The 26,847-nt window shown below is 47.4% G+C and overlaps 1 protein-coding gene across 2 annotated transcripts in view; it reads left to right on the forward strand.

Moving 5' to 3' along the window:
* Positions 1-26,847, forward strand: part of LOC144108809 (complement C3-like) — a 92,574-nt gene that overhangs the window by 46,350 nt on the left and 19,377 nt on the right. The window contains exons 20-29 of one of the 2 annotated variants that reach the window (XM_077641990.1): positions 245-454; positions 1,499-1,598; positions 3,167-3,268; positions 4,858-5,046; positions 5,321-5,396; positions 9,128-9,284; positions 11,735-11,839; positions 17,183-17,351; positions 22,288-22,454; positions 25,277-25,435. In XM_077641990.1, the coding sequence (XP_077498116.1) occupies positions 245-454; positions 1,499-1,598; positions 3,167-3,268; positions 4,858-5,046; positions 5,321-5,396; positions 9,128-9,284; positions 11,735-11,839; positions 17,183-17,351; positions 22,288-22,454; positions 25,277-25,435 (1,434 nt within the window). The remainder of the gene's footprint in view (positions 1-244; positions 455-1,498; positions 1,599-3,166; positions 3,269-4,857; positions 5,047-5,320; positions 5,397-9,127; positions 9,285-11,734; positions 11,840-17,182; positions 17,352-22,287; positions 22,455-25,276; positions 25,436-26,847) is intronic. The other variant, XM_077641989.1, reaches the window with a different exon arrangement.

The following is a 26,847-nucleotide window of genomic DNA, read 5'->3' on the forward strand; positions in this document are numbered from 1 at the left end:
TCTGATCCAGATTGGTTGCGGCCATGATGGTGATATGGGCAGAGGAAAAGATGCTCGATAGCCGTAATGCCTCATCTGTGTCTATATGGTCAAGGCAGGTTTGGTAGTGCCCCTCCTCGTATGGGTGTGGTATTTCTAGCCTAATTATTCTGGGCCCCAGAAGACGGCGATGTGAGGCTGAGTGACCTGCCCTGCTGATAGCGCTCTCCACATGTGTTGTGGCTTTTTCTCCTTCACCCTGCAGGGAGTCGTCCACATATACGGAGTCGAGGGACTTTGTACCGGTGCTCAGAAAGGCGAGCGTTCGGAAGGCCGCAACGTGCTGGTGGCCGCCAACTCAGCGTCCAGTGTCACGTTTCCTGTTGTGCCACTGCGGGAAGGCACTTTCGTAATCAAGGTCCGGGTGCTAAGCTCACAAGGCGTGGACGTCGTCGAGAAAGAGCTCAATGTCGTGGTAAGAGAAAAAAATAACTCACGGTCATATAAGCATGGTGATTGAATTGCTCAGGTCCTGGCGGTGGCGGTTTTCTTAATTGCATATCATTTGTAGGTAGTAAATAAAGCAGACCTTAATAAAGTGCAGGGGGAGTCCGAACTGACGGTGATGTTTGCTCAGTGTGTTTTCGAGGAAACCTCAAACTGGAGTAAGTTCCTAACGAGATTTCAAATCCCGAATGCAGACATTGTTACTGTTCCCCTCATTGCCACGCACGCCCACTCTGGATGTTGAGCTTATCTGTGACACGTATGCTGTTGCCATTGCGAGGGTGCTTCCACAAAGTCATAGGGAAACCAACAAACAGGGCATGGCTGTGTCGTCAGAACTTAACTTCTGAAACGGGCTTTTGAAACTTGATGGCGGAAACCTGAAGGACATGCACCAGAGCTTAATTCATACGCGTTGCAACATCTTGCAACATACATTTTTATTCAAGAGCGAAGCACCACTTGCCATGAGCTTTTACTGTTTCCAGGGGTTCTATTTCAGTGCTTGAAGTTACCAAAAAAGAAGGCTCATTTTTGCAGTTACATTGTATGTGACGACAGTGTTCAGTTTTTTAAAAGCTCCTTACCAACCTTTTAAAAAAAGCGATGATCCGTCCGATGGATCCTGTATACTACTACTTAACCTCCAGGGATCGTTCACCTAAAAAAAAAAACCGACCTCACTGTTTAAAGCATTTGGTGTGCCAGCAGCATTATGGGGATTGCTGGCTCAGTTCCACGCGGATCATAGACCTGGTTGTTCCTGTAAAGAGGGCACGGGATAATTGAGCTCATGGCAGCAACAGATGATAAGTGACCTATGGGAAGTTTTAGGATGACTGCCTGAGTAGTTGTCCTCGCAAAAGGAGGTTGGAAGTCGGCAGCAGGCAGAGCATGCTAAAAGACCCTGGCTTTGCGACACCGCAGCTTGCAATGAAGGTTTTGAAAGAAATGCTTTGTTACTAGTTATGACCATGAATGCTTACCGAGGACTTGCTTACTTTTACGACAGCCGGAAGGAGTGCCAGTAGAGAAAAGGGTCTCCGTTCCGATCGACCCAACCAATGCTGGAAGAATCAACGCTCGGAGAGCGATGGCGGATATTTATGAAGGTATGACTGTAAACTTCGTTACACAATTGTATGCTTTATGTTACTTAACATGACACCTCATAGCTACACGATGCCCTAGCTCCAAGCAAGAATGGTGTATGCTTCTACTTTCGTTGTCACAGCGCCCTTTACGCGATTGGGGCAAATTTTAGCCTTATTTTTAACACAAGTCAATAGTCTAAATACAACCCGACCGCTTGTCCCGATTAATACATGAGAAATGACGTCGGGAAATTCCCGGAATAAGACTTCTGTTGCACTTGACTAAGTTCAGCGAGGAGCGAGCATGCGTTACAGTGATTGAAACAGCGAGAGGGATGTCATGAATTCAGCGAAAGAAGTTGAACACGCTGCTTTGCGAAGAGAATGCAGTGCCTCTTAAAGCAACTCTAGCGACTCGCGTGAGCAGCATCTGCCACGTGCCGAAAAAGAGTTGGTGCTGCCACCACGTGCCACACAAAACAATGGAGCCTCCCCGACCGGACGGGACCACCGCCGCTTGTCTTACGTCGCGTCGACGCACCTATAAGCGGTCTGAAAGTCGACCGTGACAGCGATCTGAAGCGCTTGCTGACGCTGCCCTATTTCCTGCAGAGGCAAGCTCTTTTAGTGCGGATAGACACACACCAAAAGAAACGAAAGTAGGGCAGTGTGCTGTCGATATTAAAGGCTAGAACAAAGTGGTAGGGTTTTAGCCTAGGTAAACTTAGCAGACGTGCGATAACCTGTGTTTAGCCCGGTTGGTTCATGGATTTCATTTGCTGGGTCGTCGGCACGTCTGGCGAGGATGTTAGCTCGATAGTAGCATTAGATGATGAAGCCGACGACGTGCATTGCATTGCGTGAAAGTGAGTATATTAGTTAGACAGTGGTATTAGTTGATTAAGACGAAGGTGCTCAATGCACAGCGCGAGACTATGTTGCAGTTTAACGCAGGACGTGATCGGCTGCGGCGAAAGCGTAGTCTGTGATGCTCTCGTGCACTATCGAAGCTTATCTGTTCGCGCTACCGTGTGTTTAATCCCAGTCACGGAATTGTTTATTTTGATTATTTATTTATATTCTCGCCAAGGCCACCCTCGAGGTCCAGCTTCACACAGACTCAGTGATGTTAGACCTCGTAAAGTAGTGCTTCTGCGCTAGAACAAATGCTAAAAACTCGATTGTGGCCAGTATCGTTCATGAGCGGTCCTAGAATGCGCTTTGGCTACGCCTTCAGTGGTCCAGCATATGTTTTGTATTACATTGAAAAGTGTTTTCTGCATTTATTACAGTTTTTACGCTCTCGAGTCCTAGCTCCTTTAGGAACAAAAAAGCCCTACACATCAGCCATTTCAAGTGCTTTACAGAACAGTTCGTAGCCGGCGCCACAGCGTTTGGCTTTGGTTGCTTCAGCAGTGACAGCCACTTACCTAATTTATTGGCGGGTCAGTTGGTGTTATACACTTCTTTCAAAACTTATCGCCATTCTGTAATGTGGTTTAGTCACTGTACAATGCGTTTCCTCATGCTTTTCCATGCTTTTTTCGTATCGTCGAGTTGATGTGTTTTGTCTTCTTTTCCGACAGACGTCATCGATCAGGTGGCGAACCGACAGGTTATCTCTGTGAACACGCTGCTACCACCGGACGCAGTGCCAGGCACGAAAAGCTGCTCGCTATCCGTTACAGGTAAAACACGGCAGTCTTCGGTATTGGTCTTCATTGCTCAGAGCTACAATGTAAGCGCCACTGAGCGTGACAGTGTTCTGTCCACTACCTTACATACACCAATTGTGTGCTGCGCGACATGTCTATGAAAGGAAAAAATAAGGGCCACGAACAAACCGCGACATCATTGCACGTCTTGCCAAGCTACTCCAGCTGGTAGCTTGCCGTATTTAAGGAAAGAAATTAACGATCGCCTCTAAAGGGTAGAGTCTCGACAACCTAAGCTAACGATCAAAGTAACTTGCATGGCCGTCCGGACATTCGTCCTTCTCGTGCCAACTGCCAGCCGTGCGGTTTCTTGAAGCTCGGTGAGCGAACCTTTTTGGGAAGCGGAATTTTGGATCGAGGGCAGGACTGACGTCGACCACAAAAGGAAATAGGAGGCTAAGAAAAGAACAGTTATAGCACCTTAATGTCGCTGTATCTCTATGATGGAGAGTCATAATGAATAGTGATAACGTTTTTCTATATCTTTCGGTTATATATAAGGATCCCACGCAGAGATATAGTGCTCTTATGCTCGCTTTGTTGTAGAAAGAAAAAGTATCAACAGACAACTTTAACTTTCGGGAATAGGCTTGTTTTACATCTACGCACCGGAGAATGTAGAGCAAAAAGCATTTTTGCATCATACGACAACTATCGCCCGCCACAATGCCGTGGAGTGACGTCAAGCATGTCACAAGCCAGTAAATACCGCGAGCATGTGTTTTTTTTCTTTTTTTGCGATATCACGCATCACAGTGCATGTGGGTTAAATTTAGTCACGCTCTTGTTCACCCATTATTCCCAGCTGCATTTGGTTGGTCGACGGCACCTCCAGGCTTGCTCGCCGGCTAATTCAATCCGCTCATCTCTCCACACGTGCTGTCGATGTTACAGGGACAGATGTTTGAAGGATTCTTTCCTAGGTAAACCAATAGGAGGCAGAACATTTTGTCACCAAAAACTCCCTCTTCTTGACAATTTGGTCAATTCGATTAATATGCAGACGCTCCTGAAGCCTGTTGATTAGAAAGATGGCACTCTCAAAAACGCGTCGAGAGCTTTATGGATTTGCCAGGAGCACGTGGCGACTGAAGAGGTGGCGGGAACAGGAATAGTCGGCAGCACAAAGCTGACTGTTTAGTTTATTACCTATCTCTCGCCCTTTCACCCCTTGACAGTTGAAACTGCACAGCATGTGTATGCTAGACTGCTTTGTGTGGCGCATATACACAAGCAATATATTTGAAGAACTACCCAAATTCCTGCAGTACAGAGAAAACCCGAGGTATGGTTCCCCTGCGGAGTCGATTTTCCAAGCTGAGTCAGTGCGCCTGTTTTCTTTGCGTAGTCTTGGAGATGGCACCGTACAGGTGGCCTGGTGCTAACCAAGACTACCGCACCATTTCATATCAACATTCTACTGCTATCGCTGCGTCCCGTTAAGCACATCGAACCACACCTGTATTTGGCCACGAACACACTGAAAATCTCTTGAGAGAGCGTTTTTCCTCCCATCTCTGGCAGCTGATAAGTGACCAACTTTTCAATGTTATGTCACACAGGAAATCGGATGAGACCGCCTGTTCAGGAGACGCTCGAACAGGTGGAAGCTCTCTTGAAGATACCCGCAGGAAACGGGGAGCAGAACGCCCTGCTTATGGCGCAAGCGTTGTACGCCCATGACTACCTGACACGGGGCAGCCTAACAGACAAAAGCCTGCAGGAGAAAAGCCGCGGCTTGCTAACAGCAGGTAAGGTCATTTCGTTGGTAGAACAATGTGCCTCCTGTTGGCGTTTAAGCCAGAACTCCTGTATAATAGATATCTGATGTCCTGCAAACACTAACAGAAGAAACTAAAATTTTGGCAGTCAGTTCAGTCATTTCAAGTTTGCAACTAGCTAAGAGTAGACTCTAAGGTGCGTAGGGTGTAAGTATTACGGCTCGACCACAAATAATCGGTATACTTAGGGAAATGTGCCAGGTCGTTTCATTCAGCGTGATGTCTCTGCGCATTTATGACACAGCATACCAACGGCAACTGTCCTTTCGCAACGAGAATGGCTCCTTCTCTTCATTCAAGGATGCCCTGGGGAGCGTCTGGTAAGCTTTCGATTTCACTTTCGTTTTTTTTTTCTTGAGGTTACATAGATAACGCAAAAAGACATGAAAAAGGTCACCATTTCGTCAAAATAATTTCCACCACAACCGAATATTTAACGGTTGGGATATTAACGCCATTCGTGAGCGTGCACAAGCAGGAAAAAATCTGAAAATTACTATGCAGACTGTCTTATCTGCGAACGAAACCTATGGAGCAACCGTCTCCTCTGCATATATGCTGGATGAATGGATGAATGTATTTTATTCCGACAAGTGCGCCGTCTTTCTTTCTCACTACAACAACCGGTGCCGCCCATGCGCTCTTTGAAGGCTGTATGACGTCGTAGCGAAGCATTTATTCCACCTGAGGCCGCATGGCTTGTCGTTCTCGCGGCAACGCACGGTAGGGGTTTTGGAGGAGAGGGTCGGCGGCCTCGTAGGTTATAATGCGATGCTTGGTAATCGGCGTTTGTCGGACCTACGGCGACGAAGAAAAACACTCGCTGTTGCTTTGAAGCAGATTGCGTATCTGGTCTGGTCTCGTCTGTTCTAGGGCTGGGTTGCTGTCGAAAGTGGGCGAGTTTTCTTAGTCAGGCGAATCTTCTGCGGAGGCGTCGGAGAGGGCGAAGGAGTCTCGTACGTCAGATATTTCGTCGAAGAAAGCAATCGTCGTTCCTCTGTTAATGTGCCGGTATTCTTCGCTGAAGTTAGTCAGCAGTACTTCGGCCTGACCATTGCGGAAATGAGCGATGCCTCTTGCGATGCTGATTCCTTGGTCTAGAACCAACTGCATGTTCCCCTCGATGGCTTCAGTGCTATTGGCTTTCGTGGCACCTACGTTGTCGACGACGCTTGAACGGGGTGGGACGCTCACTTCTTCCACCAGGACACTCGGGGCAACGTGAGTCTACAGAGTTCTCATCGAAGTTATGACCTCGTCCGTCGAAAGCATGATCAGCTTGGATCGCAGGTCGATGATCGCCTGATGCTCATTAAAGAAATCCACGCCCATTATCATTTCGCGGGAACAATACCTTAGCGCAACGAAGGTCGCAGGTTAGTTATGTCCTTTGACAGTCACTCACACTGTGCATCGTCCTGATAGCGAAATAAAGGTGGTCCCCTGCGGTGCGAATTTGTGGGCCGTCCCAAGCGGTCGTGAATTTCTCCAGCTGCATAGGGAATGTTCCATTTATCACCGAGTAATCGGCTCCTGTGTCGACTAGAGCGGTAACTTCCCGGCTGTCCATAACTACTTCTGAGTCGGGCGTCTGGCTCTTGCGTTGCGCGTCGTCCTGGGCATCCGGTCACGGCTTCGTCGGGTATGTGAATCATCGATAGGGCGTGTCGTCAAAGCTTTTCTCAGTGGCGGCGTCGTTTTGAAGGCGGTTCGCGTTGTTGTCGAGGTTGTCATTGTATGGGGCATTGGCGTATCAGGAGCGGCGTCTTCATGTGGCATGGTCGTTGGAGGATCTTCGGCGTTTCGCTCGTGAGAAACCTCACCTCCAGAGGTTGCTGTCTTTAGTTTCCCCTAGGGGGGCTGGGAGACCTTCCTCGTACCGCGGCTGCGTAGCTGCGGCGTGGCGACGCAAAGCGCGAGGTTGACGGCGATGGCGACCGCGAAAAGCGGTTCGGCGTGTACTCTTCTCGACGCAGGTACTCGTCGATTTCCTGCGGGCGTTGTCCGAAGCGTGGTCGTGGTGCGTTAACGGCAAATCTCGAAGACCGATACGTCAGTACGGGCAGTGACGAAGAATATGACCGGCCTCACCGCAATGGAAGCACAACGGCTGGCTGTCGGAAGTCCTCCAAGCGTCGCATTTCCTGCGGCTTGAGCGTCGCTAGTAGGCTGGGCGGGCGGGGGCAGGGAGGCGAGGTTCTGGAACAAGTGGTTCATCTTGGAGAGTACATAGAGGTTGTCATTGGAGCTGAGGAGTGCGTACTGCAGTGGCGTAGGTCATGGCCTGGGGCTTTGTAGCCGCCGGGGTGCCAAGTGCCTATTGAACCTCTTCCCGCACCACATCCATGAGAGTCGCTGCTTGTGGCTGTGCGGAGGATGGCAGCAGTCGTCGTAGCTCCTGGCGGATGGTTTCGCGGATAACTTCCCTCAAGTTGTCGCTGGAGGTCGTCGTCGTGTCCGGACGGATTGCACAGACAGAAGAAGGCGGTTGTACTGCAGAGCCCGTACGTCGAGGGTCTTCTAGATCGTTCATTCTTCTTGCATGAACTCCTCGGCTGTTTTTGGCGGCTGGCGTACAAGGCTGGCAAAGGGCTGTTCTTTCAAGGTGCGCATCAAATACTGAACTTTCCTTTCCTCGGTCATGTCGGGGTCGGGGCGGCGTAAGAAGCGCTTCAGCTCCACGACGTAACCTCGGATGGGCTCGTTCGGAAGCTTGATCCTGGACTCAAGGAGACAATCGGCTCTTTATTTCCTCACAGCACTGGTGAAAACTTTCAAAATTTCTTTCTTGAATAGCTCCCATGTCGTTAAGGATGGCTCGTGGTTTTCGTACCACGTACGTGCTGAGCCCTCCGGTGTGAAAAATACCTTTCCAATCTTCGACGCATCATCCAAATTGTTGATTGATGCCACGCGCTCTAATTGGTCCAAGAATTCTTCGTGGTCTTCGCCTAGGGTTCCATTGAAAGTTGGCGGCACCCGCGGCTGCTGCAGCATGATCGGGATCGACATCTTTGGCGAGGTTGTGGTGCTCGTAGCAGCGTCTTTTCTCTGTCGGGTGCGGTTCGGCAAGGTCCCGAACTCAGGCTTCTCTCCCAGAAGACGTCGGCTGGCTCTGTGAACCGGTGGCTCGTCCTCCGGTGCAAAGCGCAGAGGGCTGGTGTCCCGACTTGAAGGGGTTGCCCGGTACATGGACGGCACCCGGGACCTCCAGCAGATGTCGCGTACTGGTGATTGCAATCCGCAGAGCAGAAGGATAGCGAAATTGGCGTCTAAATAACACTATTTATTTGGGCTGACTTGCGCCCGCAGTGGCCTGAATCACTCTGCGGCGGAGCAGGCAAACGTGCTCGGTCGTCGTTGAACAGAATTCACACTGTTCTCGGCCGTGGTCAATTTAAAGCTGAAGTGAACTTTCTAATAAAGCATGCAAAGTTACAACATTCTGAAACAACGTAGAATCGGCTCCGCCTGAATGCGATCAAACGAGATCAATGTGGTCGCATTTCGGATCGCCAACAAAACGATAAAGTGACGTGCCGGAAGCTTTGAAAAATGAACAAACACTACAAAAATCCGCAGCAATACTTTGCCGCTAATGCGATATTTTTAATCCGAAAAGCCTATTACTGATAATTATTTAGTCTTCCATGAAAGACGACATGTGTAGGTGTATACAAGTATACGCATCGTTAAGAAAACATTTTTATTTGATTCTACGTGTCAATCAGAGAACCGATCTTTTTTTTAGGACCTTTATCAATGATCTTTTCAAGGAGGACCGATCTAGATAAAGATCCGTCCTCCTCCTTACCCCTCCTTACGCAATCCCCCCATGGAGGCCTATAGCATATTTTTAAATGAAAAAAAATAAACATGTGTCCTACCATTGCACACGCTCGCAAGGAGTCCACAGTGACCTCGTCATGCATGGCACAAATGTTTTTCTCCTGGAACGACTAGCATTTTGACGCCTACTGACGGCGGTGTCTGAACTCGCAGTTCTGACCAAAATGAACTTTGCTGTTGTCTTATTTCTCTGATCCTCAAGGCTGACGGCATTCGCTACGCGCATTATGTGCCAAGCGACACGCTACGCAAGCATCGACTATGACGTCATCAAGACAGGCTTGGCCTGGCTGATACGCAAACGGCAGGAGAGTGGAAACCTGCACTTCGAGTGGCCATTGGTGGACAAGAGCATCCCGGTAAGTGGCACTGTGCAGGCTCTTCTGAAGAACAGTAGTCCTGGCATTTATAACACAGTAATTTCTTCTCTTTGGCTCTATAGTAAGAAACCTGCACTCTTCATCGACGGTGTCTTGCCGCTAATATCTAGAAAGTCCTAGCTTACCGCAACCGCATATTACCACAGCGGCAAAAAAACTAGGCTTGAGCATGATGCATTTCACAACCGCAGTCAGGTGGAAGTGGTAACGGTAGCTGATGGCGGTGCTGCATTGAAGAAACACTGGAGGGGGTGAGCGAAGCGTGGCCTTGTAACTCTTTTCTCCTCCCGCGCTGTTGACAACTGGCGGTAGCAGTATATGACAACGCTATACTAATGCTGTATGGCAATATTTTATGGAACTGTTACGCGTCAATAACCGACGCCAAGGGCGCTTTCATAAAGTATTACGAGAGCAATGCAGTTCTGAAGAGAAAGCTCTGACAAAGGCTGCCGCCTCGCCTGATCGAGCAGATCGACTGCTCCCGGTCAGTTAGATACCCTAATCCGATCGACCCGACAAGGGAAAATGAGGCAGTAGTGGGGAAGTTCCTTCTTCCCTTCGCTGTTAACGAAAGGCGGCAAGACGGGCCCAAGGCGAGATCAAGCGGGGAAAGAGCCCTGAACAGAAGCACCATTTATTACTGCCATAGCATTTCATGGGGCCGAAATGAGTCGTCGGTCAACAAATCCGCCCATTGGCTGTTGAAAAGTGACGTCACCAGAGCGGAAGTGACTTCAGTTGCGGCAAAGGCATCAGCAGTTGCTAAGTATATCGTATTGGCAACACCCCAAGCAACTCGGGTAATTGGGCCAATATGAGAGATATACGGTTTCACACTGGTCCATTGTAGGACCAACGTTTGCCAATATATTTCCAATATTGAGCCCATTGCCTGTGCTTGGGACATGACGGAATTAGATGCCTTTGTTCTTTTAGACCGCTATATTTTCTCAGATTTAACAGAGTGGCTCCATGTTGGCCCAGACATCGACCTTTTAGACTGTACAAAGATCCAAGGTGGCTAGACAGGGAGCCCTTTAAATCTGGGCACGGGGCAACAGCAGAGCATAGATCGCCTCTTCACGCATCACCGCAAATAGGGAGACGCGGTCTTAAAATTCCCACGCGTACACACATCCCGCCCTCGCGCAAGGTTGCACAGTTTCCCACATGCATGCTTTCTAATGGCCAGCTCGAGCTTATATGTGGAGTGCGTCGCGGCCTGTCTGGTCGTTCTGGTGCTTAGGCTGTCGGCCTCTTCCTATTCCACACGACTCCCCTCTTGTAGAGCCGCTTCTGTAGAGCAGGACGCGCATGCCACAGCCACGGTTTGTTGAAAGTTGCAGCAACGTGCCCTCTATTTTTCAGCGCCTGTCACGAGACCCAAAAATGGGAATCAACCCCTGTCCTTTTCCTTCGCCGCTAGCTAGCTTTTCCAACTATTGGAGCTAGTCATAGTGGCTCCCGCCGCAGCACGCCACGCTGGAGATGACCGAGGAACGAGGCGCCCTGGCCTCTGACGCCTAGGATGGTCTAACTGGCGCTGAAAATACAGTCCTGACGCGTTGGGCAGCGATGCGCTTGAAACTCCAGAGATTGTAGTGCAGACCAAAGTTAAGCGGCCGGCTTCCTAAGGGCTTGCCAACCGGTGAATCGCTGTAATTCGCTGTATATTCCTGATTCGGTCATCGGAGACGCGGTGAACCGGCACTCGGTACCGCTTGCTAGGCGAGGCGGCAGCTTTAGGCGGGGGGTCATTGCATGTCAGGCGCACACAACAGTTCGGATGCTGTTGAAAGAAACGTTCTGTGCCGACAAAAACACGACATCTCTATGTGTTCTGTTTTTACTCAGGAGCCGTTGCGTGTACTGCGGGGCTGCTTTGCGCTTCTTAGGGTCTTGTTTTTTGTGCATGAAAGCATGTTGTAGTTGTGTTCTAAAAATCTTGCAGGTATACTGTCTATTGGACCACTTACCAGCTCCGTTTGCTGTCTCGCTGTCGACGTGGTTCTGTCATACTCAGACGGAATTTCTGCTCAACAACGCGGTTGTTTTTTTGCGTGGTAAATATTTATTAATGCGATAGCATTTAGGTAATCATCGTTCATTTTTCTTCTAACCCTGATTTATCTAGTGGGTTGAGACATAACAGCACACGAAATTTGAAATTCTCAGGATTAAAATATTCAACTACCTTCCTTTGGGTTATCATGTGGGAATGTACTAATCTGATTCACTAATCTACCTTAACTCATTCACTAACCCGATGAGTCTAATTTAATAAACTGGTAATCAAACTAATCCTCCTTAATCCATTTACAATATTGCGCCGATTACTTGTGCTGCAGCACTGCTACACATGCCTTCATTCATGTGTCACAAGTACGCACAAAAAACGAGCTGAATTTCACGGCTTCTCGTTGCAGGGACCTGGTGATAGAGCCGTTTCTACGACAGCCTTCATTGGCCGCACTTTCAGGGAGTGCTGGCACGTGGTGAAGCCTGAAGGCAGCGACGTCAATACCTGGCAGGTAGTTATGAATTCTCTCTTTACACGAATGCGGGCGATATTGGCCAAAGACCTGCACAACAGCGCGACGAGTAGAGAGCGAAAATCTTCTTTCTGGATCAGTACTAAAATACAAAGAGGTTACTACTTCTACCCCTTCCACGTCGCGCACAAGTTTTCCAGTTGCGACATGTGAGTGCTCGGCAGGGTGGATTGTCTCAAAGGTTAATTTAGTCATGTGCGCTAAATACTGGAGTTCTTTTCAAATACCATTGTTTCCAGTTCGTTCTAAAAGGAGTAACGAGGCCTCTAAGCCGGGAAAATAGCTTGCTAGGCAACCCGACTTCTCCCACGATGGAAATACTACGGCCAGTACGCAGAGCACGAACAAATTTAAGCCAAAAAACAACAACAAAAAGAATACACATAACAATAGTTGAAGAAACTGTATCTTTGCATTGATAAACAGGCTTTTCCGAGAAAGCACGTAAGCCACAAAGGTGTAAACAGTTAGCGTTACCATAGCAACACGCTTTATATGTTTAGGCTAGTGCTTACAGAGTAAGCAGGGGGTTCACACAAAACAACGGAAGGGCGCTCAGACAAGGCTACCACGGAAATGCGACCAATTATAATCTATATCGGCGTTTGTATGGTGCACCTTTGCTGCTGGAACCTATAGCTACCAAATGTTAGCAGCGTATACGGGGCAGGCTGCATGAGCAGCGCAATGGATAATTGCGTATTGGTTTTGGCACGAACAGCGGCGAAACGGTGTCGCGCTCAGCCATAGCAGCCTTGCGTCAGCTAAAAAGACTCCCCAGTTCCGCTTTCCTCATCCGAACGCCACCACGTGTGGCAGAAATACGGCGTTCACCGACCAATGTTGCAAGCGCAGCTAGCTCAAACATCTCAACTGAATTGTGTGAAAATGAGGCCTTCTAGAGCATTTTTGCAGCACGTCGAAAAAGTTTATTGGAGCGCAAGCAGTTCACAATGCGAGAAGCGAAACTTTGCTCACTCATGGCGCCATTGGCTTTAACTGTGAAAGTATTTCACAGCAAAAAGCATTCAGATTATCTGCATGTCAAGTTCAGCATTTCAATACGCTAAATGTGCAAGTTACGCTGCGAAAGTTGGGCGGCAGCTATACTTGAAATGTGACCGCATGCTGAGGACGGTGAGAGAAAATCTTATTCGATCCGGCTCTAGACTCTAAAGCCTGCGCTAGCTAAACTCAAGCGCAGGGTGGAGTACAAATATGAACCGCAGCTTTTTATTCATTGACCTTTTCTAGTAGATTTGGATGCGCAGTAAAATGAATAAGTTGGTAGTAGATAATGGTGTGGGTCGGTTTTCTAAAATTGTTCTGAGCTACATTTCTTCTTCAAATCTTTTCCTTCCTTTTTACCATTATTTTTAATAAAACCACTACCACCACTCCATCCTTTATCCGTTCCCTTACGGCGCGGTTCGGGTGTCCACCGAGATATGTGGGACAGTTGTTGCGCCATTTCCTTTCCCCAAAATGAAGCTTTCATTTTGGTTTTTGAAGAAAGGAAATGGCACAATATCTGTCTCACATATAATAATAATTGGTTTTTTGGGGAAAGGAAATGGCGCAGTATCTGCCTCATATCATAGGACACCTGAACCGCGCCGTAAGGGAAGGGATAAGGGAGGGAGTGAAAGAAGAAAGGGGTGCCGTAGTGGAGGGCTCCGGAATAATTTCGACCACCTGGGGATCTTTAACGTGCACTGACATCGCACAGCACACGGGCGCCTTAGCGTTTTGCCTCCATAAAAAAAAGTCGCATTTTTACAACAGCCATAAAATAAACACGCGAGTTAGTTTATGACAAAGTTTAAATATTTTAATTCAGGCGGGCGAATAGAGGCACCTTAGGAATAGGAGGGGAGTCCGGCGGCTCTGCCGCTGCGCCAGGCGACAGGCGAGAACATGATCGTTTTTACGTGCATCGATTATACTTTGTTGGCTGGTTTTTGCCTAGTGTGAACGATGTTTCAGGCAAAAGACTGTGCAACGAAAGACCATGCCCTATATAAATCACCGCTTCAGCTGTGCAACAGCTATAAATACAAGGCAGGACTAACATCTCAACGCAGCCGCCGCGGTCGGGTTCAAACCCGGGAACTCCGGATCAGTAGTCGAGCGCCCTAACAACTGATCCACCTCTGCGGGTCTCACATATCGGCGGACACCTAAACCACGCCGTAAGGGAAGGGATAAAGGAAGGAGTGAAAGAAGAAAGGAAAAAGAGGTGCTGTAGTGGAATGCTCCAGAATAATTCCGAACACCTGGCTTTAAAGTGAACTTCGATCGCACAGCACACGGGCGACTTAGTGTTTCGTCTCCATCGAAACGCACCCGCCGCGGTCGGGTTTGCACCCGGGAACTCCGGATCAGGAGCCGAGCACGCTAACCACTGAGCCATCGCGGCGGGTACGTTGCTTTTCGCCTCCATCGAAACGCTGCCGTATTAATTTTGACCACCTGATGGTCTTTGATCGGAATTGAGCCTTCCTTCGGCTGTGAGCTGAGCTGCGCTGCCTACCAGAGCTCCGGAAGTTCCGAGTCCCGGGTATGGTGGCGCGGATTTGTTTACGCAGGTTCGATAGGTGCGAGTAGAGTCTACTTTGGAGTAACCGCATAAGCGCAAATTGGGTGGCCCCTCGCTGGGGTGTATTAAAGAGTTGAGGTAGTGCGCAGAAGGGTTTCGGTTTGCAATTGACGCCAAGCAATTTGTTCAGCCTTGTTTAGAGTATGATGAGGTGGAGTGCGAGCTATGCGTAGCAGGCTACGGGGCGCGCGAGCGACGTAAAAAAAAATTATAGGCTTAACTTTAAGATACAGGAAAATGGAATAGTTGATCAGCGATCAAACAAGAGTTATTACATCCTAGTCGAAATCAAGAGGAAGAAATGGGCTTGGACAGAGCATGTAATCTGAGTGCGAGATAACCGATGGTCCTTAAAGGTAAGGGAGTAGATTCCAAGTAAAGCGAAGCGTAGTAGCAGGCGGCAGAAAGTTAGGTGGGTGGATGAGATTAACAAGTTTGCGGGGATAGGGTGACCGCAGCTGGCACATGACAAGGTGAATTGGAGAGAGATGGGAGAGGTCTTTGTTCTGCAGTGGGCTAGGCAGGCTGATGATGATGGTGGCAATGCACAACATGATCGCTGATAGGCAAAAGTACACTGCTTGACCTGCAAGAACATGGCCGCTGCCATGATTTGTCACGTGATTTCTCCGCCATTGCGGGGCTGGTAGCCTCCGTCGTCGCGGTTGACGAGTGTCGGTGCTTATTCATGGGTAGTTGTGTCCTCCTGATGGTCGGTGCGCGGGGACACAGAGGAGGATGATTTGTCGGGGGGGGGGGGGAGAAAAGAAGAATTTGCAGAATACGTCGGGCAGGTGCGTGAATCTGTGTTGTTGCCAAATTTTGTAAGGCTTATTACAATATAATAGGTTGTATTCGGCTTTAATTTTAACAATGGCTACGTCTATTGGCGTCGTATCTACCTCGACTGGGCGCTGGACACGGTGTACGATCATACTTAGGCAGGACTGCAAGATTTTCGTTTGGTGACTGCTATTGCATACGCTTCCTGATTGTATTTCGCGACATCCACCTACGCCAGTGCTGCTGGAAGCGGTAATGTTTGTCCAGAGATTTTGCTCGGTCCTTCCTGCGAGCATGATCATGCTGTGGGTCTACACTTTGGGATGATGGAGAATGAAGAGTGGTTGAAAGATGTAAGGTGATACTGCGAATTTGGTGGAAGTGCGATTCTCTAGATTAATTTTGAAGCTTCTCAGTAGCGTTTGGTCCTTAGGCGTTTGGGAGAGCCTGTAGTATTCTCCGAATAAGTGTGCCTCAGTCAGCCTGTCTTAGGTATTGTGGATGCCCAGTTGGAGAAATTTGGCTGTGGATGTGGTAATAGGTATATGCAGAGTAGTTCTGCGTGCGTTGCGTATCATGTGATCTGCAAGGCAAAGTGTTGGTGATTTTGCTGAGGCAGAAAGATTGCATGAGCTGTCGCGGGTCGGCCCCCCAATTTCCTTGGTGCATGTTGGAAATTCTCCATACAAGGCCTATCGTTTTCTACACGGTGAGTTTTAGGGTTTGAATGACAGCCGCATTTGAGTTGTTGTAGATGCGTAGATGTGGAGCCTGAGATTCTGAAATTTTTTTACTTCTTAGATTGGTGCCCCATCGAGACTGAATAAGATGGGAGTTGGGTGGGGGTCCACCGGCTTGGGTCGAATGAGCAGTAATTTGAGATAGGATTGAGTGCAGGGGCCGTATTTTATAACTGTCCATTTGATGCTCTGTCATTGGTCACTCAGATATACCCTCGGCTTTCAAACGTGTATGGGAAGTGACCCAGTTATTAGCTGGTTGATGACCTGACGCAACCATTGGCTGCATATCGCAGCCAATGGAAGCCAATGTGGCGGCTCGGTCAAACGCTTGAAGCCGCTAGTATATGTGAGTGACCAATGCCAGAGCACCAAATGGACGCGAAAAGGACCATGGAAAATGGGCAGCTTATAGAATACTGCCCCTTGTTAAGCCAGTGCTGAGAGTATGCGCTTAGACTATGTCGGCGGCCTCCTGTAAATTTGCCTGTAGTTCCCACAGTTGCCCATCGTGGCCTACAGCGTGAGGACGTGAGCGTATGTTGAATGATGAAGGGAGGATGTGGATGACAGCTGGTGTGCCATAGGGATGAGACTAACGTTGAAAAGAAACAGGGAAATTTCTCCTTGTGGCATTTCTCTGTACCGAGCTTGAAGGTGGGTTGGGAGAACTGAACCAAGGTGATGTTTTATGGTGTGGTTAGTTGTTTGTGGGCGTTTAACATCCCCATGCGACTCAGGCTATGAGGGACGCCGTAGTGAAGGGCCCCAGAAATTTCGACCACCTGGGGTACTTTACCGTGCACATACATCGCACAGTAAACGGGCCTCTAGAATTTCACCTCCATCGAAATTCGACCGCCGTGGCTGAGATCGGAACCCGCGTCTTTCGGGTCAGCAGCCGAGTGTCATAACAACTAAGCCACCGTGGCGGATGTTCTCTGGTGTGGTTAGTTAGAAGGTCTGACACATATGCGTGCGTCCGCTCGCTTACGTTTACCTGACTGGGTGCCTGCAGGATGACCATATGGCGCACATTATCAAAAGCCTTGGTGCGGTTTAACTACAGTATGGCTTTGGTAAGCTTGGCTTTGGTAGGTTTCGCTTGTATGCCAGACATTGAGTCCAGGAACGGGAGGTTCTTCTCCATGTACTTGGTGAGTCTGTCAAAGAATACACATTTCATTTGGCTTACTTCAGGTGCTAGCACAGCCTTTCAGTCCTGGTGGTGCTTACACGAACATGGACGACTTGGAAAGAGTCAACCCTCATGGTGCAGCGCTTATGGCATACTTATTCTTGATGATGGAGCATCAACAGCCTCACAACATAACGTCGATACTCAAGCAGAAGCTCATCTACGACCCGGGTGAGTCATCGACATGCTGCATTTCCTTCTCGTGGTACTGCTGCGTATGGAATCTAACGAGCAAGCTCAGGCTTATTTTGGGTCGGTTCCCCTATTTTAGGCAAACTTTTGCTTTTTGTTTTTGTTTCGTGCTGATCATTTAAATTAACTTTGAAATCCGTGTGGCGTTTCCCATTTCGTTAGGGTGCGAACTGATTCTAAAGTCTTGCATTTTCGGGGCGTCAGTTCAAGCGAGATGTACGGGCAACATTCCGCCTACGATGTCAGAACCATTAAGTGCATAGTGTAAGCTACTCCCCATTCGCGTCACGAATTTTCAGGGTTTATGAGGCCAGTTCAGGGAATTCGTGAACGGAGTCACCGTTCCCAGTCGCTATTTCACCATTGAATAACCATGCCAGTGTACTTTTTTATAAATGGTTTTGCCGTCATCGATCCGTCAAGGCGAGTACAAAAATTTGTTTTTAAAGAAAGGAGATGGTGCTGTAGCTCTCCGAATCCTCGGTGGACACTTCAACCGAATCGCGAGGGAACGGATTAGAGAGGGAGTGAGAGAAGAAGGTGATGCCGTATTGGAGGGCTGTTGAATAATTTCGACCACCTGGGGATCTTTAACGGGCACAGGCATCACACAGCACACAAGTTCTTCTTCTTCTTCCCCCCAGGTATATGGCACATACCCACGCGGGGGGATTGGCCAAGGTGTAGTTGAATAAACAAAAGTTTCCATGGAAGGTGATGACAAAATTGTAGCACCAATCGTGAATTTTGAAAAATCAATGAATAAAAACAAGAGAACAATATTGACAGTTAAATAACAGACAGCATTTTGGTGAAAAAAGAAGAGCTCGTAGAACTTTAAAAGAATTAGCACATCAACCTACCAGTTGCAATTATGTAATCATGAAGAAACCCACAAATAGAACCCAATGTAAATTCCTTGGCGTTCGCACCAAACGATAATAATACTGGCAAAGATAAAGGGAGCCCTAACCTGGAGAGAGGGACCTCCAGGTAAATCTTTCTCTGAAGTGCGAACTTTGGGCAGTAGAGGAGAAAATGGTCTAAAGATTCAACTTTCCCACATGCGTCACATAGGATCGTCGGTGTCAACCCAAACCTGCATAGATATAAATTCAAACAAGTACCTTTCACGCTTCGTCTTCATCGAAACGCGGCCTCCGCGTCAGGGTTCGAATTCGTCCGCCTCAGTAGACGAGCGCCCTGAACACTGAGCCACCGCGAAGGGTGAGAGTGCACCCCATGACACGGACCAGAATTTTGATTTCGCTTCGCCATTTTTGCTGTTTCTTCTCTTTTCTACTTCGCCCTTTGTATATGTGATTTATTGGTCCTTTGTTCTGTTTTTAATGTTTCCTTTATTACTATACTGTTATCCTTGTAGTTGTACACCATACACGCCTTTGCGTTATGTCACGCCTTCGTGCATTCAAAGCTTTAATAAAAATTTAAAGGTTCAACCCGCAATCACACCCCATTCAACCCACGCACACATGAAGGCAAAGCTAATATCGTTGTGTACGCGCACACACAGCTCCAATCGAGTACTTTTATATTATGAGAAGCTCGATGTCATATTAACGGCGTTGGGATAGTTTCATGATGTGAGGCGAAACCGAGCTAAAAGTCACGTCAGGTGGCGTCCTTCAGTGCTCTTTTTTAGTGCTCTGTCGAGGTACTCAAAGGATTAAGGCAAGGTTGTCATCTGTCACCGCTGCTGTTCATGCTTCATATGATAGGTATGGAAAGAAGGCTACTAGGAAGCAATCTGGGTTATAATCTGTCGCACAGATTAGGTGGAAGGGTTGTTGAGCAACGACTACCGGGTTTAATGTATGCGGACGATATTGTACAGTTAGCAGATATCCAGGAAGGTTTGCAAACTCTAGATAATTGCTGTGGAGACGAAGGAGACAGTCTAGGTTTCAGTTTTAGCGCAACTAAGTCAGGTGGGGTGATTTTCAACGATACAACTGCTCAGGGGCTTACAATACGAGGCCATGAAATACCCCGAGTTGCCAAATACAAATATCTCGGGGGTATGGATAAACGAAGGGAAGATATACACGAAAAAGCCCTAACAGTCTGTCATAGCAAAATGGCGAAGAGATGCCGGCATAATGAAACATAGGTCATTGTGGGGGTACAACAGGTATGAAGTACTGAGAGGTATTTGGAAAGGAATACTGTGCCGGGGCTTACTTTCGGGAATGCCATTCTGTGCTTAAGGGCAGAAATTCAGTCGAAATTAGAGGTTAATCAGAGAGCCGTTGGAAGATTAGCACTAGGTGCCCACGGAAAAATCACAAAGGAGGCAATACAGGGGGATATGTGCTGGGCATCGTTTGAAGCACGGGAAGCTGAGAGTAAAATACTATATGAAGAACGCCTAAGGAAATTGGTCGATAACAGGTGGGCAGATAAGGTATTTAAATACCTATACAGAAAGAGCGTTGACTCACACGGGCGGAAAAGAACTAGGAAGCTAACCATTAAGCATGCCAGACACGAGGACGGAGAAAGAAAGAGCATTAAATGACAGGCTAAAAACGCGGAAGGTGAAAATTGGATAGATTCAATGTAAAAGAAGCATAGTGTCGAACTATATCAATATTAGAAAAGGCAGATCAGGAAGGAAGCGTTTTAGGATAACTCAAGAGGCAGTGCCCTACTCTTTGAAGCTAGGTCAGGACGTCTTAGCGCAGGTACAAAAGAAATTTAACGAAGATGACACATGTGCTGTGGGTGGCAAATCTGTAGAAACAATAGAACACCTCATACTAATATCTGATGGCATCCAACCCGATGTCAATGCAGGCACAGTCACTCTTCCTGAGGCCCTAGGGTTTCGAGATAACAATAGTCATGTAAATAAATCTGCTGTGGAAATCAGCAAAAAGCGACTGGAAGATTGGTGCCCCAAAAGAAGAGAGGTGGCATGAGGTTAAATGTGTGGGAAGGCGTATTTAAAGAAAATGGCGAATTTTAATAACTTACAACAGATTTAAACAAAAAGGCCGACACCACCTGGAAGACGTTGAAGTAACGAGCGTTAGATAGATGAGGAAAGCGAAGAAGAACGTGTCGCTCGTATCGAGAAATGGAATGTAATACCCTTTGAAACGAGGTGGATTGACACCATGCTCAGCTACGCGTCACGCACGCTACCTAGCGGAACGATCGCCGTCTAGAGCCATCTATCAGATAATTTATGATGCACGTCCACCCATTGCCGAGTTGCACCCCCTCAAGATACGTCCCAAACGGAATATGCTTCGTTTGGGAGGTCAAGGTGTGCCTAGAATTGGGCTTGCGGTGCGATGTGGTAACGCTTCAATTAGCAATTGCATGTATATAACGTTTTCCTACTATTTATATGTGATTTTATTGCTATACCACAACCCATAGAGTTTTATTTGCCTACCAAATTCGGTATAAAACTGTCCTCGGACGGGTGCCCGTTGTTGTCGGAACGAATGTATACATGTATATCGGTCCCGTAATGGAACAGTTTTCCTACATGTTTCAGGATATTTTTTGGAGAGGGGGAAGAGATGAAAGGGCACAACAAATTTTATGACCGCTATCTTGGATTCTAGAAACCGAAACTATGCCGCCATTTCGTCTCATGACGTCATACTCACATAGTTCCACCTCTATCCACCATATTAGACAGTGACGTCATCATTGCACGCGGCAGATGGCTGTTTCTACAATGCTATTGTAGATGACGCTACAAGTCTCAATGCGAGGTGCGCTGTTTTTTAGTTGCAACTACAGATGGCGCTTTGACCTCAGGGTGGTAGGAGACCTCACGAAATACTGAAACCTGGTGACTAGTTGCTGCCACAGGTGGCACTGTGATCAAGGGTGGTAGAGCAGACCCCACGAAACCTCGAAACGTGATGAGTAAGAGCTAACGCTCTTAAAATAAAGCGGAAAAAGCTGAGCATGGTGGAAACTGCCATTACACTGTTTCAAAGGGGACGCTCCTACCTTGCATCCATCCATCCATCCATTCATTATAAATACCCAGGCTGCCCGAGAAAAATACTTGTGTCTTCTCGTGTTGTTTTGACGTCCCTCAAATGAGGCTTATTAGCAGGAGAGAAACGGAATGTCTTCGGACACAGTATAGTGCGTTGATAATGCGACGTCTTGCACAGGTTCTGTTTCTCTATAGCTGTTATATGACGCACTTAAAGCCCGCACACACACAAGAGCATTTGAGCGGAGAGAATCTACGAGGCACGTGAAATGCTTGGAGTTCGTTATTGGGATCTGGTCTGTAACAAACGCTCTCAACCAAAATAAAGGGCAACCGGAACACAGGATAAGCAGTGAGATCGGAAAACACATTTACCATGTGGATTACTGCATCACGCGTGAACCGGGACTTTACGACGTGTGCCATACTGTCATACTACAATGATACTTGCTTTCCTAGCATAGCAACAAGCAACAGCTTGCATTCGCCTGAAGCTCTAGCTGTTATTTATAGTTTTTAACACTTCGTTAGCAATAGTGGCTTTCCATACTATGGACAGTTTGGAACACTGAGTTTGGAAGATAGCCCTTATAAAATGGTTTATAGGCAGTCTATACACTTCTTATCGACTCAATTGCCTACCTATAGACATTTCTTTTAGTCTATTCATAGTCGACAGACTATCTATACACAAAGGTCCACTAACACAGTATGGCCATAATTGTACAGGTTGTCTATTGACTGTCTATAGGATTTGTATTCCCTATGAACTGTTCTGTAGGGTATGTCTGCAAAGAGTCTATAGACTTTATAGACAGAAGCTTATGGACAGTCTATAGACTGTCTAAAATTTTTTGTACAAGGAAGGTTTGCAACCCCTTAGCAGTGGCAAAGGCACTTATCAACATCTTTCCTCTCCTTTTACAGTACATAACACGCGAAGTGCGGGAAGTGATGCCAGCCCCTTGGTGGTTGAAAGCACAGCCTACGTTCTGCTGGTTCTACTGGCCTCCAACGACAGCGACACCGAGATGATCCAAACGTTGGCAAACTGGCTGGAGTTGCACCGCTCGTCGTCTGATATACCCACGCACGTGAGTCTCCAACCTTCGCTTCGAATGGCTTTGATATTAGCAATTTGTAAGCAGCAGTGGTCGCGGGCTCGATAGAAGATTTTTGTCGTCCTTTTAAGACCTTGATGGTGATTATTATGGGAAATAATTATGGTCCATGGGTAGCTGCGGCTCTAACAAGTCCAAGAACACGCTTAACGCGGGTAGCACAGGTCGTTATACTATGTCGTGTCATTGAACTTAAAGCATGCAATAAAACAGGAGAGCGGTACTGGGCCTGCTGAAACCTGAGCATGATTTCTGCAATATTTCAGGACGATGATGTAATTCATAAACGAAATTGTGGTAAGTACTTAAATGTGTTAGATGTAAATAGTTGTTATCACGCAAAGGTGGTGCCTGGTTGTTTGGTCCAGCTGCATCACTGCACACCTCAAGTTTATCAAGGTGACTGAGACTCTGGGCAAGCAGCGGTACTTTACGAGTGGATGGAAGAATTATTGTCATTCATTGGAGCTGCTGGTCAAAGGTTTGAGGGAAGGTCGCATTAAAGGAAGTCTGAAGAAAACTGCATCCAAGTTTTGTTCTCAGCAGACATTAAATTTATGGCTCTTGCTCGAGGGTACCTCGATGTTTGTTCGGAAGCAGAACATTCATTTGTTCCTCAGCAAATTGCATTTAATTTTTTTTTTCATGCCACTCTATTCAAACTTCTGACGTCTACACAGAAAAGCAATCCGGGATCACCATTTTGTCTAGTTTCTGTATTATAGGTGTAGTCTAATTTCTGCATACCGCTCCCACAGCACTGTCGAGAAACAGCAGATTACTAACAAAATTTACCAGTGACGGCGACACTGCACTGCATCCTTTTTACTTTTCGTACCTTAGAAAAGCTGCATTTCCGGTAATTTAGCTTTTTCCTCGGTAATGCGGAAATCGGTCTATATATGCACTCTTCAGTTAATCGGTAATCAGGCAGCCGAATATTAGTTTACCGTTCACCTCGTGTTGTCATTTTACCGGTCGTTTGTGGTCTTCTATATGTTCTATTTGAAACGTTTATCTTTTTAGCTCTTCCCAAGCAGAGGAGGCCCGAGTGCTCGAAGAGATGGCGTTTTATTTCTAGGACAGGTATAGAGAGGGCTGGTAATGATAACAGCGGTTCAGGGGACAGTTTATTCATTCCGTTTTCATGCACCAAAAACTTAGAGACCGCACGGCCGGATTAAACCAGCTGCTGTTCTCTCTATACCAGCTCTTTATTGCTTCGGCGCCTGAGAAGAGAGCCTCAAAAAAGGACACAAAATATGGCTACTTTGTGGATGACGTTCATGCCCTCTGACCTCCAGAAATGTCCTCCAGATCATAACCAGACTCTCATTAGAAGTTTTGTATCTGGTGCGAACAACGAACTCCGACATAATTAGAGGTAGACGCGGGACAAAAATGTGATTTTTAATTGAAGAAGACCCGCCGCGGTGGCTCAGTGGTTAGGGCGCTCGGCTACTGATCCGGAGTTCCCGGGCTCGAACCCGACTGCGGCGGCTGCGTTTTTATGGAGGCAAACTGCTAAGGCGCCCTTGTGCTGTGCGATGTCAGTGCACGTTAAAGATCCTCAGGTGGTCGAAATTACTCCGGAGCCCTCCACTACGGCACCTCTCTCTTCCTTTCTTCTTTCACTCCCTCCTTCATCCCTTCCCTTACGGCGCGGTTCGGGTGTCCACCGATATATGAGACATACTGCGCCATTTCCTTTCCCCAAAAACCAATTATTATTATTAATTATTATTAATTGAAGAAGCAGGGTCTAAATTTTTGTTAGAGAACGTTCGCGAGAAAAACAAGCTATGTCGCATTTAAGTTCAGTCACGATTTGTGTGCTAATGCAGAAAATTAAATTTTTTTCAGCGTCGAAATGCCGGGCGAGGTGCCACCGGCGTCGCCCAAAAGCGGTGGTTTCAGCTCGCAGCGCCTTGGCAAAAGGAGAATTTTGCAGTTTTTTTTCCTGCCTTGGCTGCTCATGGCTTGTGTCGGGACTACAGAATAATCTCATTAAAAATGAAAATAAAAACAATATAGTTCTGGCTTCGCGAGCCGTGATACGTAGGATGAATGAAACCAAGCTTATGACTGGCAGGAAGGCATCACGTCATCATTGAAGGCTTTTTCCAGCGTTCTTGCTTCATAACAGTTTGCTTTTACTGCTATCTACACTGCTTCTCTTTAGTGTTAAACCTATTTAAGCGAGTTTTCAAGTATGAATGAAGGCGTTGAGCAATTCAGAAGCACGAAAAAAAAGAGAAATGAGTCAAATGGAAGCAGTGGGCACTGAGCCGCGTCGCAGAAGGTTCTGCTCATGCAACAAGGGCTGGAAATTGAGAAAAAAGGCCTTGCATAAAAATTACACTTTCTAAACAACTTGAATTCGTTTTTCTCAGATCACAAGTTATGGCCAAATCACACATTGTGGGAGGATATAATTCTTATAAATTATGAACAGCGCAGAGAGGAAAACAGTCAAAGGCTCTTTTGAGTGGTGAGATCTTCTGAAAGGATGGTCTAAAACAACCACCTTTTTTCTCTTATCCTGTAGTCTTTCCCGATGTCCACTATTCCTTTAAATCCTACTACTTAAGCAGTATTTTTAAAGTGATAATTTTTGTAACATACAAATCCACTAGCTCATTGTGATTCAGTTAACTTTGTTCCCATTACAGATACAATATTCATTGTTTTCTAATGTTCTAACTGGATCATCGTCCGTTCACTTCCATGTCTACCCTCAATCAGGACAGGGTTGGGGTAGCAAGCAGAGTCATTCCACTTAAATTCTTTTGCAGCACTCTGTGGTAGCCCTAGAGGCGTTGACGGAGTTCGCACTCAAGTACCAGCAGTCCGACATGGACCTGACGTGCAACGTGACTCACAGTGGCAAGCGCGCCTTCCAGAAAAGTATCCGGATCAAGCGGGACAACGCGGCGGTTCTGCAGCACCTCGACGTGAGTGTCCGCTCAAGTGATACGGGCACTGCATGGAAAGCTATTCGGCACTATTGTGACATACAGCTATGGTCATTTTCATCGGGGCCAAATTTTAATCCCAGCTCGCACACTGGGCCACCTTGTCCCATGCTCATACGCCACTTCACCGCAATGGCCAGAGCTGAGACAGCAACGGCAATAGTCGATGAAGACTCTAAACTGCTGCAGAAAAGGCTTGAGTAGCCGAGACTGACTCATTGCTTCCCACAAGGCTCGGTAGCTTTAGCCTAATATGGCGCTACTCAGGTCGTAGATAAGTGTTATCTGCCGGTGGTATTACCAAACTGACGTCCCTCCAGCAAAAGACTTCGCCTAGCAGTTTATTCAGAAGGCTGTGAGGCTCAATAATACACGGCAGAAAGTAAGTAGACTGTTATGTAACCATGAGTCATGCCCTCTGATATAAGTGATAGACAGGCTGGCGAATATACCAAATGGTTTCTTGGAAGAACTTGAACCCGTAAACTGAAAAGTGTTTGGCTGCGGCGATGACCGCAATCGTAGTTCGCAGACGTCAGGTTAGAATGTACTCCGTGGGTACCAGCTCACGCATCCATCCCTGGAAACGAGGCGGCAAACACCCTGGCTCGAGACCTCTACTTCCGAGCCAGGGGAGAGCCGCCCGACTGCAAGGACCTGGATGAGAGACTGATCAGCTATGCAGAAATAATAGAGAGCTATAGAAGTCAAAGGAGGATTTTCCCTCCGCCGGACAAAACACTAGAGAATAAAGAAGCTACAACTTGGCGTAGACTACAAGCTGGGAACTTCATAAACCCGGTGTGGGCATCACACGTATTTAGGGAAAAGGAAATAGAGGAAAAATGCAAAAAATGTGAGAATAGGGGGACCCTAGATCACATCATTTGGGAATGTACACACTCCCCAGGGATTAAAGAAGGAATAAATAGCAACGAAGCCTGGGAAACCCTTCTGCAAAGCGCGGACCCCGCCGTGCAGAAAAAAGTCATTCACCTGGCACTGGAGGCCGCAAGAGACCAAGAAATCTATGCCTGCCTTTAGATGCGAGGCTCCCGGCCCCCACCCCTAGGCCTGCGTGCCAGAGATGTAGTAGGGGAGCCTCTTCTCTGGTGGAAATAAAGGTTTTTGGAATGGAATGGAGTCCGTCCTCGAGCACGTTCATTAGTAATTGGCAGTGACAGTTCGAGTTAAAGCGACTTAACCACGCTCAAGCATGTAGAGAATCCCAGACGCCACTCCGCGCGGTCATGGTGTAGTTCTAGGTCATTATGGTTGCTGCTCACCCAACCAACGAAGTTATAGGGCTGCGTGCCTGAGGCGATGCACGAAGAGTATCAGAAAGCAAAATTGTTGTTCGGCAACATATTTCTTCTTCGTCCCAAAGATGT

The sequence above is a fragment of the Amblyomma americanum genome, chromosome 10, assembly GCF_052857255.1.
Source record: "Amblyomma americanum isolate KBUSLIRL-KWMA chromosome 10, ASM5285725v1, whole genome shotgun sequence".
Lineage (NCBI taxonomy): Eukaryota > Metazoa > Arthropoda > Arachnida > Ixodida > Ixodidae > Amblyomma > Amblyomma americanum.